The sequence below is a fragment of the Ostrinia furnacalis genome, unplaced genomic scaffold, assembly GCF_004193835.3.
Source record: "Ostrinia furnacalis isolate ACB-3 unplaced genomic scaffold, ASM419383v2 OfSCF4882, whole genome shotgun sequence".
In the NCBI taxonomy this organism is placed as follows: domain Eukaryota; kingdom Metazoa; phylum Arthropoda; class Insecta; order Lepidoptera; family Crambidae; genus Ostrinia; species Ostrinia furnacalis.
In genome coordinates this window covers 60161-79772 of record NW_021135121.1, presented here as the reverse complement: position 1 = coordinate 79772, position 19612 = coordinate 60161, and the positions used below count along the sequence as shown (strand labels likewise).

At 39.9% G+C, this 19612-nt stretch overlaps 1 protein-coding gene across 1 annotated transcript; it reads left to right on the top strand.

The window, feature by feature from the left end:
- Positions 1–1343: 1343 nt before the first annotated feature.
- Taf2 (TATA-box binding protein associated factor 2) lies at positions 1344–19453 on the top strand. The gene is given in 17 exon segments (XM_028314643.1): positions 1344–1585; positions 1663–1717; positions 1793–1956; positions 2277–2493; positions 4146–4286; positions 4770–5050; positions 5420–5659; positions 7048–7297; positions 8083–8245; positions 8613–8782; positions 9205–9418; positions 9784–9991; positions 9993–10157; positions 11065–11320; positions 12612–12776; positions 16855–16983; positions 19134–19453. Coding segments are annotated over 17 exon segments (3108 nt in total). The 5' UTR covers positions 1344–1541; the 3' UTR covers positions 19380–19453.
- The last annotated feature ends 159 nt before the right edge of the window (positions 19454–19612 follow it).

Here is a 19612-nt window from a genome sequence, read left to right as displayed (position 1 = left end):
TTGCATTACAGCTCTGTTTTGTAATACGGCGGATTAACGTTTAGCCGGATTTAATACGGCTGCATGAAAATCCGCCGGAATGTATTCGGCGCTAAACGTTCTTCAATACGGCTAGCCGTAATGTAAAACAGCGTGTCATTACCCGCCGCTTTGACAGTTTTTAGTTCCTATTTTCAATACCGTGGCGCTGCCGGACAAAGTGGCTATGGATTCTGGTGTTCGGTGGAATCCTACGCAATATTATTAGTGTAAAAATATGAAATCATGGCTGTGGCCGGTGAAGATAATTTTATCTTAAAGAAAAATAACCCAGAAAAAATAACTAAAACTTTATTGTTTTGAGTTACCTGTTCCCTTTGATCATTTTTAATGTCTAAAAAAAAAGACTAAAGCCAAATATCTAATTAATTCTTAAAATGTTTAGAAAAGTCTAATTGTTTTGAGTTACTTTTTTTTAGATGGCTATCCCTTGTGATTTATAAATAAGTAAAAAAAATACTGAAGCCAAATATATTATTTAGTATACAGTGACGAAGGTAATAATTCTTAAATCTGTCTTATTAAAATTTATTTTCATTAAACATTGTTTTATTTTGTAAGTATGGTCACCCTACAATCTATAGTAATATAGTTCCAAAATACTGGACTGTCCTGTCGATGACATTGACAGTGGGGCGCCACCGTCAATACCGGATCGCTGGTTCAGATTTTTGCCATGTTGGAAACCATATAGTTGAACGATGGTAGCGCCCCTCTGTCATTGAGTTTGGCGGGACAGTTCAGCGTGGGTCATCTATACGATGCGGCTAAACGTGGGCCGCCGTATTGAAGAACGTATCGCAATGACAATCCGCCTAAACGTTGAACCGCCGTATTACAAAACAGAGCTGTAATGTAAAATGCCTAGTGGTAATGTAAAACGGCGGATAATACAATCCGACTGCGACAGATGTTTCTTTGCTCTTCTTTACTTCCCTTTCCCTTTCGTACGTACGACTTGACATAAATAGTGTAGTGTAGTGATCTTGTGATTTTTATATCATGTGTTATTTTAGATACTACGTAAAATATTAGAAAAAAAATGTTTTATTTAAGTTAAATGGACTTATAATTAAGAAAAAGAAATATTGAACTTAAATTAATAAAGGTTAAATAAAGTTTTAATCGACTAGTTAATTAATTGTTTTAATTTAAAGTTTAGTTAAAACAAAGTAGTATTCTCAAAGCTGTAACAAAATTAAAAATGTAGATTAAAAAACAAAATGTCACTGCTTGACGCGCTTATGCAACGAGTGTTGTCTTGCCTACGGATATTTTAGAAGCTGGCTAGAGAACCAATAAAAACTACTGTATTGTTATTTCAACCAATGAAATGAGAGAAACAGTGATACATTTTTAAAATCCGTAGGCACATACAAACTGTTTTCAACCAAAATCTCAAAGTGACTGCAATATTTTTGTTTATGTTGCTTTTCTGATAAAATAATTAAATATGGGTCGCTGAGAAGCTTGGGAATAAATACAATAAATCATTCGACACAATGAAGAAAGAACGGACTGGCGACAATTGTCGTCCCTTTAAATTATAAGTATTTTGTTAGAACATGTCTTACAAGTTTTGGAAAGTGAAATAATTTTATAACTTTAATTTTATTTCTTTACAGCCCATCAAATTCTTAGCTTGACTGGTATCAGCTTTGAAAGAAGGAGTATTATAGTAAGTCGGCAAGACCTAATGGTACTGCTTTTTATTTTTGTGGTTACTGTTGTTTAACTGGTGTTATGTTGGCAGGGTTTCGTGGAGCTGACGATAGTGCCGCTGAAAGACAACTTGCGGTACATCAGACTCAACGCCAAACAATGCCGTATCTACCGTGTTTGCCTGAACGACCAATATGAGGCTAATTTTCAGTATTGTGATCCATTTTTAGACATTTGCCAGGCTGACCCAAATACGTGAGTAAAATTGTGTACATAACAACAAATTATATACTATTATTGCGACTAATTATGATAAACAAATGTTATAATAATTCACAATCTAATGATAGCAGTAGATTTTCTAGAGGCCTTTGTCCAGCAGTGGACGTCATTTGGCTGAAACGAACAAACGAAGGAACTGCCAAACAAAATTGTCCATTAATGGTGCTAATGACTGTAATACAGTCTTTAACTACTGCAGTCATTAACACTTCAATCTTTATGTAAAATTATCATTGGCCTAATAAAAATTTCTTCTTATCATTATTTAATTTTAAATCCTATCAAAATTCCAGGAGATCTCTGGAAGTATTTTCCCAGTATCACTTGGCGGCTGCTCAGAAGATTGACCCTGACCACAACTCCGGAGAGCTCCACATACAAGTGCCAGAGGATGCCACCCACCTGGTCGGGGAAGGCCGAGGCCTCCGCATCGGCATTGAGTTCTCGTTGGAGTCCCCGCAAGGGGGCTTGCACTTTGTTGTGCCTGAGGGAGAGGGTAGTTTGGTTGAGGTAATTATTTAGCTGTATGAATAATAAGAATAAGTTCAACAGTCAGCCAATTGATTTAAATTTTTAATTTTGGTCTTTTGTTCTGAGTCTTTGATGACTTTGATTATAATTTGCATATTGTTGGTTAAGTTCAAACATTAAGTACTAAAAATAAAATTTTTTTTTTTTTTTTTTTTCCCCTTTTTATATCTGCAATCGACTTAGGTCATAATCAGATGTTTTGTCTTGCTTTTTTGTTTGTGTTCATGAGGAGGGGTATTCCAGTAAATTCTCTCCCTCGGTTTTTACTAATTCACGTAGCAATCTAGTCCAGCCTTCCAATATTCAGTCCAAGCCACTAGCATCTTTGGTCCAACTGTAATATTTGCCATCTTTTCAGTCTTGTGGTGGTCTTGTGGGTTTGTTCCACAATTTCTCTAGCAAGTTGGTTTGTGTGATGTTTTAGCCTTNTAAATGTAGGTACATAGATATCAGATTATGTTGTGTGAAATATCTAACTTACATTGAAATGATCTTCACAAAAATACATCCTTGATTTTGTTGATAAACAATGGGCATTATATTTTCTTGCGAGTGTCAGCCACTTTTTACGCATCTGCTGATTGTTTGGTACGTATATAAATAACTTGTTTGGCGTTTTTATACTTGTGCTTGTACATTGGGGCACTATACAGTACTTGTAATACGATGGATCCATTAGTAATTAAAATAACTTTAAGATTTCCGTACTATAGTCCATTTAGCGTATTGATTATGACAGTTCTGTTTAGTGAGGCGCTTCTTTTAAACCTAATCGATATTTTTTAGAATCGAGAATATTTTCTTAAGAAATTTAATCGATTTTTTATTTGTTTGATTTTTAATTTTATCTACGAAAAATCAAAATTACATCTTCGAATTTTAATTATCTGGATATGGAATAAACGTTGTTACACAATAAATCACAAAAAAATAAATATTATGCATTTTATTCTATTAGAACAACAAATAACAATAACAAACAACTCGTGGAGAAATCTCATAAAACATAACCGGCCATACAAGGCAAACGCACACGTACTGACTAATATTTGACCTGCCTGAGAGATTAATTGTGATTCGATGGTGAGATGACCACCATATCGATTATTGATTGGACGCGATTGTTCATGTCCATCCCTATGTGAGCAAAAGTTCCGATTAACGCATTAAGCATTTCATGTAATATTTTTTCACAAATTTTAATAAATAATAAACTAATAAGTATTTGAAATTCTTGTTTAGGTTAATTGAGAAAGATTATTAATGTTATTTTGGAAGGATGAAAGCACAAAAACGTGATTGATTTTTACACCTCAATATTTTTATTCTTAAGAAGTTGGATTCATGAAACGAAATGTTTCAACTGTCTAAATCACCATCTTAAGCTGAATGAACTACCTATAAAACAGCTGTGTTTTGCAAGGAGTGACGTCACTCAAGACGCCATGACGGTCGTGAGCGTTTTTGAGGGCTTTATGTCAAATATTATTTAAAATGCAAAATAATCCTTGAAGATGAGCTTTTTTTTTCAAAATAAGAGCGCATTTGTATTAAATAGGCATCAAGGTATATTATTAACTAATTATTGAAATTTAGGCGAAAAGCCTATTCGGTCGGTATTTTTTTTGTAGGTGGTAAGCTATGAAGAGCAGTACGGTGGGATGGTGCTAGATCCTTGGCAGCCACCAGCCAGCGGCGCGAGAGTCGAACCCAAAGACATGTTCTACTTTCCCGTACGCAACGTTCACACCATGTCGCCGAGATACATCGAGGTAAAAGCGCAGTCTTTGAATTATTTACATTATTTTATTTGTAGCAAATACAATTCTGATGTAAAGCATTGTAGTCTTTCAAAATCCTTCTATAGTTGTTTGGAGAAGTAACAACCATTTCTCCATCCTCCCTTAAGGTAGCCTTTCGAACTAAGCGTCACAGACGCAGCGTCTTTAGCTTTGGTCTTAAAGGTAGCTTTTCGAACTAAGCGTCACAGACGCAGCGTCTTTAGCTTTGGTCTTAAAGGTAGCTTTTCGAACTAAGCGTCACAGACGCAGCGTCTTTAGCTTTGGTCTTGTGCAACGCCGCGTCACTAACTCGCTTCCAAAGGCTACCTTTAAGACCAAAGCTAAAGACGCTGCGTCTGTGACGCTTAGTTCGAAAGGCTACCTTAAGACCAAAGCTAAAGACACTGCGTCTGTGACGCTTAGTTCGTAAGACTACCTTAAAGGTCACCCAAAAAAAAATTATGTCACCCACAGATCATGCGCAAGAAATCCCACCTAGTCCTCCGAATGTTGGAGCAACGCATCGGCCAAGAGTTGCTTCTCCAGGTCTTCAACAAACAACTCTCATTGGCCACAACAGCCGCCAACACCAAAATCGGCAGCGGCCTGTGGGGCCAACTGCTTCTGTCCACTAATTCGTTTGTGAAGGCCATATTCACTGTGACTGGGAAGCATATGGCGGTTTTCGTTGACCAGTGGGTGCGGACTGGTGGTCACGCTAAGTTTCAACTCACGTCCGTGTTTAATAGGAAGAGGTAAGTAATTTTGTGTTGATAAAATTTATTCTAGAATATTTAGATACTTATGCATTTTTTACTGGTTTATTAACAAGTACAATAATCTAAAGGTATATTATTATGTTAGTTTTACGCTAAAATCCGCTAAATGGAAAGAAAATCCAGTATAATCAACGCTCAGTGACATATTCATATTCTGGCTATTCTCTATGCTTAAGTTCGAATGGAGTTTTGAATGCCATTTTACACTATTTGCCTGAATTTCCCTCTCAAGTGAACTTTACCTTGAATCAGGGAACAGACACCAAAAACACTGGTAATAGGGTAACAAATCCTTTCATTTACATATCCAATGAAACAAAAACTTATCACACTTCATCCTTCCAGAAACACAGTGGAGCTAGAAATCCGTCAAGACTGCGTCCACGACCGTGGCATTCGCAAATACGTCGGTCCACTCCTAGTCCAGCTCCAGGAGTTAGATGGCACCTTCAAGCACACCCTCCAAATAGAGAATACGGTCGTGAAAGCGGACATCACCTGCCACAGCAAGAGCAGAAGGAACAAGAAGAAAAAAATTCCGCTGTGCACCGGCGAGGAGGTCGACATGGATCTGTCGGCTATGGAGTGAGTCTTTGAACAATCTTTGTCTATGGTACAGTAAGATAGAACACGGTCGTGAAGCGGACATCACCTGCCACAGCAAGAGCAGAAGGAACAAGAAGAAAAAAATTCCGCTGTGCACCGGCGAGGAGGTCGACATGGATCTGTCGGCTATGGAGTGAGTCTTTGAACAATCTTTGTCTATGGTACAGTAAGATAGAACACGGTCGTGAAGCGGACATCACCTGCCACAGCAAGAGCAGAAGGAACAAGAAGAAAAAAATTCCGCTGTGCACCGGCGAGGAGGTCGACATGGATCTGTCGGCTATGGAGTGAGTCTTTGAACAATCTTTGTCTATGGTACAGTAAGATAGAACACGGTCGTGAAGCGGACATCACCTGCCACAGCAAGAGCAGAAGGAACAAGAAGAAAAAAATTCCGCTGTGCACCGGCGAGGAGGTCGACATGGATCTGTCGGCTATGGAGTGAGTCTTTGAACAATCTTTGTCTATGGTACAGTAAGATAGAACACGGTCGTGAAGCGGACATCACCTGCCACAGCAAGAGCAGAAGGAACAAGAAGAAAAAAATTCCGCTGTGCACCGGCGAGGAGGTCGACATGGATCTGTCGGCTATGGAGTGAGTCTTTGAACAATCTTTGTCTATGGTACAGTAAGATAGAACACGGTCGTGAAGCGGACATCACCTGCCACAGCAAGAGCAGAAGGAACAAGAAGAAAAAAATTCCGCTGTGCACCGGCGAGGAGGTCGACATGGATCTGTCGGCTATGGAGTGAGTCTTTGAACAGTCTTGTCTATGGTACAGTAAGATAGAACACGGTCGTGAAGCGGACATCACCTGCCACAGCAAGAGCAGAAGGAACAAGACGAAGAAGATCCGGCTGTGCACCGGCGAGGAGGTCGACATGGATCTGTCGGCTATGGAGTGAGTCTTTGAATAGTCTCTAAGTATACAGCACCGTTCCACTCCTTTTAGACTACGAAACTACGATATATTGGTATACCCCTAGTCCGAATCTAGGAGTGGGACGGCACTCATTGCATGTAAAGGTGAGTCTACGCTAGACGACACAAATGTTTGTGTAATGTGTAATGTGGACCGACTTACCAGCATCGAACGAGCGCGCTTCTAGCGTTTGGCTCGTGCTCGACTGTGCTCCGTCTATTGTCGGTTTTTTGACGAACACGATTTGCATGAGACGTGGAATTCACCGAAAACTAACGAAAATCTTTATGTATCTTTGTCTGAGCTTACGATGTCGAATGTATCGAGTAACAAAGATCCTATAGTATATTCTGTGCCTCAAGAGGTTAGACCTGAGATCTTCCTGAAGTAAACTGTAAATAAATAATTTTCGTAATATTTACCACTCTCAATTTTCCAACACAGCGACTCACCCGTCCTATGGATTCGTCTAGACCCAGAGATGTCTCTCTTGCGGAGCACGGTGATATCCCAGCCTGACTACCAGTGGCAGTACCAGCTGCGTCACGAGCGTGACGTCACCGCGCAGAGCGAGGCCATTGACGCGTTGCACAACTACCCCGAAGTGGCGACGAGGAAAGCGCTGACGGATACCATAGAGAATGAGCAGGCGTTTTACAAGATAAGGTGTAGAGCTGCGCATTGTTTGACGAAGGTAAGTTGGCATATTAATTTTTAGTTATTGCCGATTTGTGATTTGAAAACAAACACCATTTCAGCAAATGAATTTCAAAAATGTATTTCATCATAATAAAATCTAGATTTAAAATCAACTGTTCATGTCCATTATTAAGTTGTTTAGTTGATCAACAAATCCGCTTGAACTCGATTCATAGAAATCTGAGATTGTTGACGTCGGTTTAAGGTTTAGTGGTTTACCGATAGATGTCACCGCGCGCTAGATGACAGGTAATTCACGTAATTTGGCCAATAGATGGCACCTCTTAGATTAAGGCAAAATATTAGCGCGCGGTGTCCGAATTCAGTTGACCTCAAGACGGTGTTTGATTCACTAGTTAGTAGTACCCCTAGTCAGTGTAGGAGTGAGTGATAGGAGTGATAACGGCTAGGAGTGCTCAGGGTGAGGGAATTCCACCCTCTCACTACGGGAGGGTTAAACAGAGATTATGACACTAAGGCTGAGCTGCACCACCTAACTTTAACGGTAACTATGACGATAACCGGTGCTTTTTGTATGGAGTTTGACAGATTTTTGTCAAATTAACGTAAGATGGTGCAACCCACCCTAAGGTGTTTTCGTTTTTACAATGTTAAACAATCCATTTTTTTTTAGAAAATTTGAGTTTTGAAATTACTGTAATATGTTAATCTTTTTGATTCCGGTCGTTGTTGTTTACGGAGTATCCGTTCGTCATAGTTTTCTTTTTTTGAAGGTAGACTTATTCTTTCCCTGTATCTGTTAATAAAGCCTCTTTTCAGGTGGCAAACGCGATGATAAGCACGTGGGCAGGCCCGCCGGCCATGTTGACGATCTTTCGCAAAATGTTCGGGTCATTCTCGGCGCCGCACATCATAAAGCAGAACAACTTCGACAATCTACAGCATTACTTCCTGCAGAAGACCATACCGGTTGCGATGGCAGGTCAGTGGTTAAATCAGTATTATTAATTTATCAAACTGAGTAGAAAATTTTGAACCCGCTGGGAGTCAAACACGCGATACCTGCTCGATCTGAGACAGGTGGTCTAACTACTACTAATAGCTAATAGAGGGGTTGTGGTAACTTTAAAAAATTATCTGTATTATGTACTGATTCTGAGAAAGTTCTTAAGGCTGGGTTGGACCACCTTATTTTACAATAACAATAATAATAACCGGCTGTTAATGTAATGCTTTTCGTATGGAGTTTGACAAATTTTTGACGTTTGTCAAAATTAAAGTAAGATGGTGCAACTCAGGTTCTTTTTTTGTAGGTTGACGAAACATTCTAACTTATACCTCTATTTCAGGCCTCCGAAACATCCACGGCATCTGCCCACCAGAGGTAGTCAGATTCCTCTTAGATCTCTTCAAGTATAACGACAACTCCAAAAACCATTTCTCCGACAACTATTACAAGGCGGCGCTAGTGGACGCCCTGGCGGCGACTATTACGCCGGTTATATCTGTGTTGCAACCGGTAAGTAACTACTGTATTTATTTACTTTGGCTGAACAATAGTTACCGGATCTGAGGTTACATAAGCAATAGAGTACTTTTGCTATAAAGCAATAAAGTTCAAACTTGCTTGTATCTTGTATTTAAATTATAATTTCATTGAGTTTTAACAGAGTAAATACAAATGGGTAGGTCATCTTCATAGAAACGCACCGAGCGCGGTTTGTATGTGAGCGCGCCAATATACATATGCGGCGCGCACGCACACACTGACAAAATTCGGCGCAACCAGAACTTGCTCTCGCTAATCCCCGCAAATTTTTGTCAGTGTGTGCGTGCGCGCCGCATACGTGTTGGCGCGCTCACATACAAACCGCGCCCGTGCGTTTCTATGAAGATGACCTACTCATTTGTATTTACTCTGGTTTTAATGTATTGATGCAGGGAGCACCAATAACCGTCGACTCGCTCTCAGCGGATACAAAATTAGTTCTCGAAGAAATCACCAGGGTGTTAAACTTAGAAAAAGTGTTGCCATGTTACAAAAACACGGTGACAGTGAGTTGCCTACGCGCAATACGGAGGCTGCAGCAATGTGGACATTTGCCCAGCACACCTACGATATTCAGAGCGTATGCGCAGTATGGACAGTATATTGGTAAGTTATGAGAAAATTAGTATTTAACATGTTCTGTTTACAGCTCCACCCACAATAATAGAACAAAAACTGTCTTGCCCATTAAAGTTAGATCACAAAAAAAGAACTAAACACTGCTAACTTTAAAGTAACATTATTCTGTCCAATATCTTGATCATCTTTTTTTATTTTATGAATTACAACTTTTTGTGGTTTTTAAAGCTCATAATCTTGTTCATATAATATGAATCTGAAGAGAATTTGACACACAGTATGAAACATTATGAACTTTACATGTGTCATACTGTGTGTCAAATTCCCTTTTTTGATATGACGGACTTCGTATAGGCGTATTTTAGTGTATTTACGAAGTTTTTTTATCACAGACGTGCGACTCGCCGCATTCGAGTGCCTAGTGGACTTCGTTCGAGTGGACGGCAAGCCTGAAGACTTGTCTTCACTTCTGACTGCAGTGGAAAACGACCCTGACCCTTGCGTGAAGCATGGGCTCGCTAGACTGATGATCAGCAATCCGCCCTTCGAGCGAGCGCAGAGACATCGCTTGGACACAGACGCGGTGGTCCACAGGTGACATTTGACATATTTGTGCAGCTAGAGTAGACTTGTCATCGATTCTGACAGCAGTGGAGAACGACCCCGACCCTTGCGTCAAACACGGGCTCGCTAGACTGATGATCAGCAACCCGCCCTTCGAGCGAGCGCAAAGACATCGCTTGGACACAGACGCGGTGGTCCACAGGTGACATTTGACATATTTGTGCAGTTAGAGTAGACTTGTCATCGGTTCTGATAGCAGTGGAGAACGACCCGGACCCTTGCGTGAAGCACGAGCTCGCTAGACTGATGATCAGCAATCCGCCCTTCGAGCGAGCGCAGAGACATCGTTTGGACACAGACGCGGTGGTCCACAGGTGACATTTGACATATTTGTGCAGTTAGAGTAGACTTGTCATCAGTTCTGACAGCAGTGGAGAACGACCCCGACCCTTGCGTGAAGCACGGGCTCGCTAGACTGATGATCAGCAACCCGCCCTTCGAGCGAGCGCAGAGACATCGTTTGGACACAGACGCGGTGGTTCATAGGTACGACTAGACTTTTCTTTACTCTTAACAGCAGTGAAGAAAGGTCTCGGCCTTTGTGTGGCACAGAATATTTGACCAGTTTGAGACTCGTATTTATATTCCAAGATATGAGTTAAGACACCGTGCAATTTACTTTCGAGTCTATTGCTACCTAATGCATGTATAACGAATCTGTGAAAACATGTTCAGGGTCACATTTTAGTCTATATCTACATTTAAGTATTGTTTAAACCATGTAAAGAATGTAATCTGTTTTGTTTTCCAAATAAATAAAATAAAATAAATAAACACAGGCTTAGCGCATAACTGAGGCAAGGCCTGAGGTGTTTCTGTAACGTCAAATATCAGCGAGACTACAGAATCTGTAGTCATATCTTATATGCTTCAGACTTATAAATGATCTGTCATGTCATAATATTATGTCAGTTTCATCCTTCCCGTGCCGCTCCCATAACACTCCATTCATATTTTAACCAAATTATGTAAAACATACTTTGGCCCTTTTGGAATATGAAATTTTTTAACAATAGCACAATTTTATTTAACAAGGAGTCCATTTCCAGGTTATGGAACAACATAAACAGCCATCTATCAAACGACGCTCGACTCCGATGCGACCTAGTTGACCTTTACTACACACTGTACGGGCCAAAACGGCCGATATGTGTGCCCTTACCCGAAATACAGGCTATGATGAAACAAATGCACCATAAAGAACGTGAGAGGCTAGAACGGGAGAGGGAGAGGGAAAATAGGGAGAAAGAGAGACAGAAGGAGTTGGAATTGAAGCCCGTTATCAAACAGGAGGTGGTTGAAGATGTGAGTATATGTAATTTGTATTTTATTTTATCTTTAAATATACATAATACAAAGCTTGTACAAACTAGCAGCATTGTAAATTTTGTTGTATAATAACACTATTTACAAGTTAGTAAGAGTAAGTTCGTAAGATATTTGGCTTTATGTATCCTCGCGTGTATATTACTCTGAAGTCTGAAGTCCGAGCCGAGTCTTTGAATGTTTTTTGTATTCACTCCATGTTTCTAATATCTAGCAAAAATACCGCAACAATAATACCGCGATGTAGGTATAACGAGATTGATCACCTTTCGAACTAACCTGTCATCACACAAAATCTTCTGTTAGCATGACTCGACCCAATGTGCGTTACTATACTACTTGAATGATATTCTAGTAATTGAAGCGGTGAGTGGACAAAGGTTTTAACTAACAAAATGAGTTATGAGTGTTTGAAAATGTTAATCTGCTCATACTACATTTGAATCCTGAAATGTATGAATGCTTGTCACATAACACCTTTGTCCACTCACCCCTTCAATTATAGCCTGACCAGGAACATAAAAACCCTCGCCATGTTGCGGAAAACTAATGGTACTAATTTCTTTTAATGGCAACAGTAACTGAAAACTTCATTGACATGTCACCTTGCATGTCAGTCTATTGCTGTCAAAGTGTAAACAAACTTTATTTTAAATGTGCGCAATTGATTTTGTGAATGAAATTGCTAAAATATTTTTATAGTCGTGAAAGAAAAGTGGTTCACAATGTGTTAAAGTATTTGTCGAAGAGAAATACCAAGGGTTCGGACAATATTTTCATTGAATAATGTTTCCAACAAAGGTTGTCAAATTGACTGACATGTTTATCGTATAGTACAGTCCACTATGAAAATTAGCTGTGGTTTGTTTCAACTACCTATTTTAAAGTTTTTTGTCACTTTCTAAGTGTTGAATTTTATGGAATTGGGAAAGAAGTACCGAGTTTGAAGCGTTCATGAGCAGACATTGCAGTTGAATATTCAAGTTCTGAATTTGATTATTGATGAATAATAAAATAAATCCTACTAGCTCGATTGATGGTTTCATTTAATTTATTTAAACCAGGTTACCTATAATAATATTTTTTCGTTAATTTATGAAAATATCAAATTAGCCCGTAATCCTGAATCCTGATACATAAAGTTAGCCTATTAATTTAACACAGGTACGACTGTACTCAGTGTTGCACTATCAAATGCAATTGACGCGCCACTATGCCAGGGTTTTTATGTTCCTGGTCAGGCTATATTTGTGTTATTTTTTATTGCCAGTTAAAAATCGAGACGGACATTCCTATGCTTGAATCTTCATCTCTACTGCCGCCGCTGGAGCCGGTCAAAACAGATGAACTGCTGCCGGTGCCGCTGTCAGCCATCAAGGAGGAGGACGTCAAGCTCGACGTGACCACCGTGCACGACACGCCCATGGACTTCCATGTGAGTGTGAGACCAATACCCGCAGCTAGAAGCTCCTGAACATTGCAGCACTGTCTCTAAGGCCGTATACAGAAAGAAAGCTGGAAACTTATAAGCGCTTACCGCTGGTAACCCGCGCAGAAAAATATATGAACGCGCGCCAATAAGCACTGAAGGGCGCCGACAAGTTCCAACACGCGCTGGTCAGCGCTGGACGCTGCCATATAAAATGCCGTTCAACTTGCTTCCTTTGTGAACTAACGGACCAGCGCTGACAAGCGCTGGAAAGCGCTTATAAGTTTCCAGCTTTCTTTCTGTATACGGCCTTAGTCTCTAGTGTAATGATGTCAAGCTCGACGTGACTACTGTTCTTGACGCAGCCGCGGGATTCCTGTGAGTGCCTACTAAAGCTTGGTTCGTGAGCTCGTAGAATCCCGTCCAATGACCCCAAGCTGCCCATCCTTGTCGTTCGCACAGAATTATGTTGCTGTCGCGCTCGCACACTCACTGCGGGCGCGCGTCGCACAGTCGCGACAGCAATATAATTACGCGCGAGCGATAAGGATGGGTAGCTTGGGGTCATTGGACGGGATTCTACGTGCTCACGGACCAGGCTTTACCTAGGAATAGCTTATAGGTGCTCCTAAACATTGCTTCATTGTTTCTTAGGAGTTTCTAGTGTCTAGACGTGATTACTGTTCAGAACGCAGCCGTCAACTCTTAAGTGAGTACTATTTCACTACCATGGAGTATACCTTATAGATACTCCTCAACACTTCTGCACTGTCTCTCTCTGGTGACTATGACGTCATGCTCCATACAGACATCCTAGATACTTCTCTTTAAAAGTTGCTACCACCTCGCTAAAATGCGAATTCCTCGCACTCACCCGCACATCTGCCCGAGTGCCCCGTCCGTACCAGAGCGTCGATATGACGTCACGGCTGCTAGTGCGCAGTTAAGGCTGGTTTTAGAATCACGCTGACGCACGCTGACCGTCAGCGCTGAGAGCCGAAATGTATGAAGCGTCGGCGCCGAACGATCAGCGTCACTCAGGAACGTTCCCTTCAATTATATACATATTGATCTGTCAACGCCGACGATCAGCGACCGATCAGCGCGATTCTAAAACCAGCCTATCTCGACTGGGTTGTATATGAAACGCGCGCATGTGCTACTGTGGACACTTGAAAGATTTCAGTTGTTTGAGTACAACACCGCGCGCTCGCTCCCGCTAGCAACCTGGCCTAAGCTAAAGACTCATCATGACAGCCATGACATGTGATTTCTAACGTCCTAGGAACCTAGGAATTTTCCATGTCAGTACCACCACCATTTCGAACCGAAATTCTATCTACAACTTTTCATTATATCGGTGCCAACTAACAAAATTTTTTTTTATAGTTATTAAAATTATAGTCTATATCATAACAGTCGTATTTTCAGCTTACAGGTCTCTTACTCTTATCAATAGGCGATATAAATTATGTGTGTGTGATTAAATTAAATACTTGAACCAATTAAGTCGCCCACATTGCATCATTCGCAATGTTTCCGTCTAGTTTCATCATCTTCAATCTCTTCAAAGTAATCAATGCAAATAATGGCATTTGATGAGGATTTTATCTACACTAATATTATAAAGAGGAAAACTTTGTTTGTTTGTTTGTTTGTTTGTTTGTTTGTTTAGTTGTAATGGATAGGCTCAAAAACTACTGGACCGATTTTAAAAATTCTTTCACCATTCGAAAGCTACATTACTCACGAGTAACATAGGCTAAATTTTATTTTGGAAAAAAATAGGGTCCTGTAAAATATTTGGGATTTTCATAAGACGTTGAAAAGCGCCATCTATCGTCATTGGTTAAAATCTTCTCGCGCCTGACAAAAAATTTTGAGGTTCGTAAATATTCATGAAGGCAAAGCTGTCAAACGCCATCTATCGACATCATTAGTAAATTAGTAACTAAATATTACATGTACTATGAATAGCGCTGTTCGTAAATAATATTGAAATTTATTAAATAAAGATATTTTATGTAATTGAACCATTCACTGTATGTACCTATTTGAATCATTCACTGTGTCTAAACAAGTAAACCATGACCACTGAGGGCAACTGAGTCACTGGACTCCACCCTACCCATGACAAAGAACAGTGCAAACGGACACAGGAGTGGATTATTGTAGTTCCCTATAGATTGCCGCTGGAACCACGAATATAAGAGAGAAAAAAAACTGTGTTTAAACGAGCAAGTCAAAGTGTTAATTAGTGACTTTTTACAAACTTCCTTGCAAATTCTTACTATGTGCCGCCATCTACCGAGATGAATATTAGGGTACGGTTCAGCGGCGGACAAATGGGATGGGCGCGTGGGCGATTGTAGTTAAATAGGATAAGAATTACTTCGTTTTTATTTTCTGTATGTAATTTGTTAGTTTTTTGGTAGGGTCTTTATTTTAATTACTTAGGTTGGTAGGTAGGTACTTACTTATTTGATTTTAATGATAATTACTATAGGTACGTATAATTTTAGTAGAAAGAAAGGTAATTGAATGACTAAGTGACTCACTCACTCACCACGAAGTCTCAGAAACTACAAGTCTCACTGGCTGATCAAAGCCAGGTGATCAAAGTGGAATACACCTCCTTTTAGAACGTAGGTAGTCACTAAGACGAAATTTTGCAAAATTCAACCCTTAAGGGAGTTAAAAAGGGGGTTGGAAGTCTGTATATTATTGCAGTCCTCGGTTTTTAAAGTAAGAGACTTGAAAGTTAAAATGTACGCTCACTATGATCTCTAGATATTGTGGAGGTGTACATAATATACTGTTCGGTACACTGTGGTACTGTGTACACATCGGTTTGCTGACGATATTGTGGTCATGGCAGAATCGTTGGAAGATCTTGGAACAATGCTCGAAGACCTTAATCGATTTTCCCAACAGGTAGGCGTGAGGGCGAACATGGACAAAACGAAGCTTATGTCGAATGTCCATGTTGCGCCCTACCCAGTTTCAGTTGGGAGCTCAATTCTCGAGATTTTCGACAAGTAGGTTTGTCTACCTGGGACAAACGATCCAGGTAGGTCCAATTTCGAGAAAGAGGTCAGTCGTCGAATCCAACTAGGCTGGGCAGCGTTCGGGAAACTACGCAACATCTTTTCGTCCAAAATACCTCAATGCCTGAAGACTAGAGTGTATAACCAATGTGTGTTACCAGTGATAACTTACGGCTCGGAAACGTGGCCTCTCACTATAGGCCGTATACAGAAGCTCAGTTGCACAGCGTGCTATGGAGAGGGCTATACTTGGTGTTTCTTTGCGAGATCGAATCAGAAATGAGGAGATCCGTAAACGAACCAAAGTCGCTGACATAGCCCAACGGATTAGCAAGCTGAAGTGGCAATGGGCAGGGCACATAGTACGCAGAACTGATGGCCGATGGGACAGAATGGTTCTGGAATGGAGGCCGCTTACCGGAAAACGTAGCGTGGGACTTCCATCAACAAGGTGGACCGCCGACATCGTAAAGGTAGCAGGGAAGCGCTGGACGCAGGCCGCTTCCAATCGATCAACATGGAAAGCATTGGGGGAGGCCTATGTTCAGCAGTGGACGTCCTATGGCTGAAATGGTGGTGGTGGTACATATACTGAAAATGTATCATTAGAAATCAACCACGGGGGCTAAGGAGATAAAAGGAGGGTTGGAAGTTTATATTATGAAAGTCCTATGTGTTTAAAAAGTAAGAGAGTTGAAATTTAAAATGTATGCGCTATAAATGCTAAGAGCTGATTTTACGAAACTCCACCCCTAATGGAGTAAAACGAGGTCCACGCGTACGAAGTCGCGGGCGGCCGCTAGTGTGAAAATAATTCTAATAATGCCTTATCAATAAAATGTAGTGATAATGTTTATTTTTAGCAGCGTAGAACGTCCATCCACAAGTTGGTCCGACGACCTCATAAAGGTAGCAGGAAGGCGCTGGATGCAGGCTGCTACCAAGCGCTCATTATGAAACTTAATTGGGGGAAGCCTACGTTCAGCAATGGACGTCATATGGGTGATATGATGATGAATGTTTATTTTTTCTCTCAGGATGAAACAAAACGCGAGTTTTCGGACAACGCGGTGCCGTTGCCCGGTATACCCGGCACGTCGGGCCCCATCGGGTTCGAGCCGGGAATGTTCCGTCATGACATTAAAGACGACATGGGCGCTCCTAAGGTAAGTCCTTTTGGGACTACGGGACTTATCCCACCACTGCAACTCCTTTATACCGAGGAAACTCTGTGCAGATTCTGCCATACAGAAGAAGAAACGGCCATGCATGTTCTTTGCTCATGCGGCCCGCTTATGAGCAAAAGAAGTATCCATCTCGGGCGACGCATCATGCACCCGGATGAGATAGCAGATATCACGCTCCAAAGAATCTGGAAATTTATAGACTCAACGGGACTAAGCAGTGAACTCTAAACGAAAGGGCTGCCACAATAGATCAAACCTGGTCGAGCTGGCTCAAATGAAGGCCCAAAAACCAATAATAATAAACTCCTTTATAGTCGCGATCTACATCTTTCCCGCCTCTCGTTCCCACTGCTGCAACTTCTGTATAGTCGGTATCTGTAGCTTGGCCTCCAACGAAACCCAACTAGTGAAGTTTGAGTGGTCCCAGGGATAGCCATTGTCGAAGTCTATGAGAATTTAATCATGAGAACCTTTTACCTTTAGGGACTAGCCATAATAGGCGTTTGCGCGCCTAGAACGCTACACGTTCAGGAAGTCGAGCAATAGACGATCAATTGGAACTTTATGCTGCCACAAAATATTTATTCTAAACTTGGATAAGACGCTTCTCATTGTTAAGTTAAAAGTAAGAAAATTCTTGCTATGTTAAAAAATTGTTGCGTGCCGCGTAGAAAAAACGAGCTACTTATATTACTTACTAAACCAGGAACCGTCACTAATTATGTTATCTTAGAATGAACCAATAAATAAAAATACTTTTGTTTTCTTAAATAGTACGTCACTCCGTATCAGTAAGTCAAATCAGCTATAAAACAGTGTATTTGATATTAAAATTCTAGACAAAACATTATAAACTATAGGTAACAAGTTTATATCCGTAAAATACAGAGTGTAGTTGAGTAGTAGAGGATAGTTAAAATATGTTTTGACATACAATAATTTTAAAAATCGTGGCAAAAAAAGGGGTTAGTCCCAACGGCCCCGGTGGATCTGCCCCGTCAACGGGGTGGGAAATCTTCTCTTTTTTCCTCACGACGTTTTCAATAAAGTCTATCCATAACTTTGTACATTTAGAAGAGAATAAAAAGAGTTCGTATTTTATTCCGCAAAAACGATATTATATTCAGGACTATGATCAAAAATTTTCCAAACTGTCAGTTACACCCTGTATACATACTATTTCACAACTTTTGAAACGATCAGATAATGCATTGATTGTATACATTAATTAACTTTGTTATTATAATCGGTTCACGATCCAGTTCTCGAACTAGTTTCCATTTTATTTACATAAAAGATATTGGCGTGCTTATATTCTCATTCTTTTTTATGATAATGGATGAAACCATTAAATACTTTTTACTATTGTTTTTAATCATCACGTTTATCACGTGGAGTTTAGCGCGTGCTTAAAACGTGTGTTAAGGGTTTGACTACTGAATTGATTTTAGTTATTAAAACACACAATTTACACAATAAAACTGTGAAAAATATAAAAATAAGTTACTTATGATTTATAAATGTAAAGCTAAATATAATGTTTGTGTTAGTAGTGATACTTAGCTTAACTTAGATCGGCAATCTGACATTAAAACCGTAGTGCGAAGGCCTTTTTGTGGCGTAAATAAAAAATTTTTTTTTAACATAGTTACATAATTCGCATTCCAACTCATGTACCCATGACATTAGTAAACCACGGCGTCTTTTTTAACGCACAAAAAAGCACGGCTTACGATACGAAAAAAAAGATTAACAAATGATTAAAATAACTTACCGTACCTATTACGATGTCAGAGTATTCGACGTGATATCTCATTGATCCTGATCTAGCTGTAAAGGAAGGGTCCATTTATTTTATTAATTCCGGTTACGTAATGTATTTCCAAAATTTTTATTTTTTATTTATTTATACTTCCTCGACTCGACCTCTTCAACTCTGGACAAATCTTCGGTCGTTAGTCTCTAGGCCTTCGGTACTCTTACAACAAAATAACAACTAAACTTGAATTAATATAAACTTAAGGTTTAAATTTAAGTTATGGTTTTAACGCGATACGCTGCTAGGTAATAATTAATTCAATTCTGCAACGCGAAAGTTTCAAATTAATTAACAACTAAACTTGTTTTAGGCCAAGAAGAAGAAGAAAGATAAAAAGAAGCACAAACACAAGCATAAGCACAAGCACAGCAGCAAAGACAAGTCGTCCAAAGACAAGGAGCACAAAGACAAGGATCGGCCGATGTTGCCCCGCCCTCCTTCCAGCACAGAACACCTCAAGATCAAAGAGGAGACGAGGGAGACGCTTAGTTCATTCAGCTCCAGCCAGAGCCCTTCAGAAGATATCTCGACTATGCCAAGCAATATGAGCTTCTAAACTCCACTCAGACTGTATAAATTAGATCGTAAGCAAAGTTATCAAAGTTCTTAATTAAATCTTAATATAACAAACTACGTCTTTGATTTCATTCTAATTAATATTCATTGAAGATAACAGACTATTGAACGTCGAACTTGTTACGAAATAATGTTATTATAAGTACTTGTCTATTTCGTAACACATCTTTAAATAATAAAAAAACAGAGTATCGATTTAGGAAGTCTATTTAG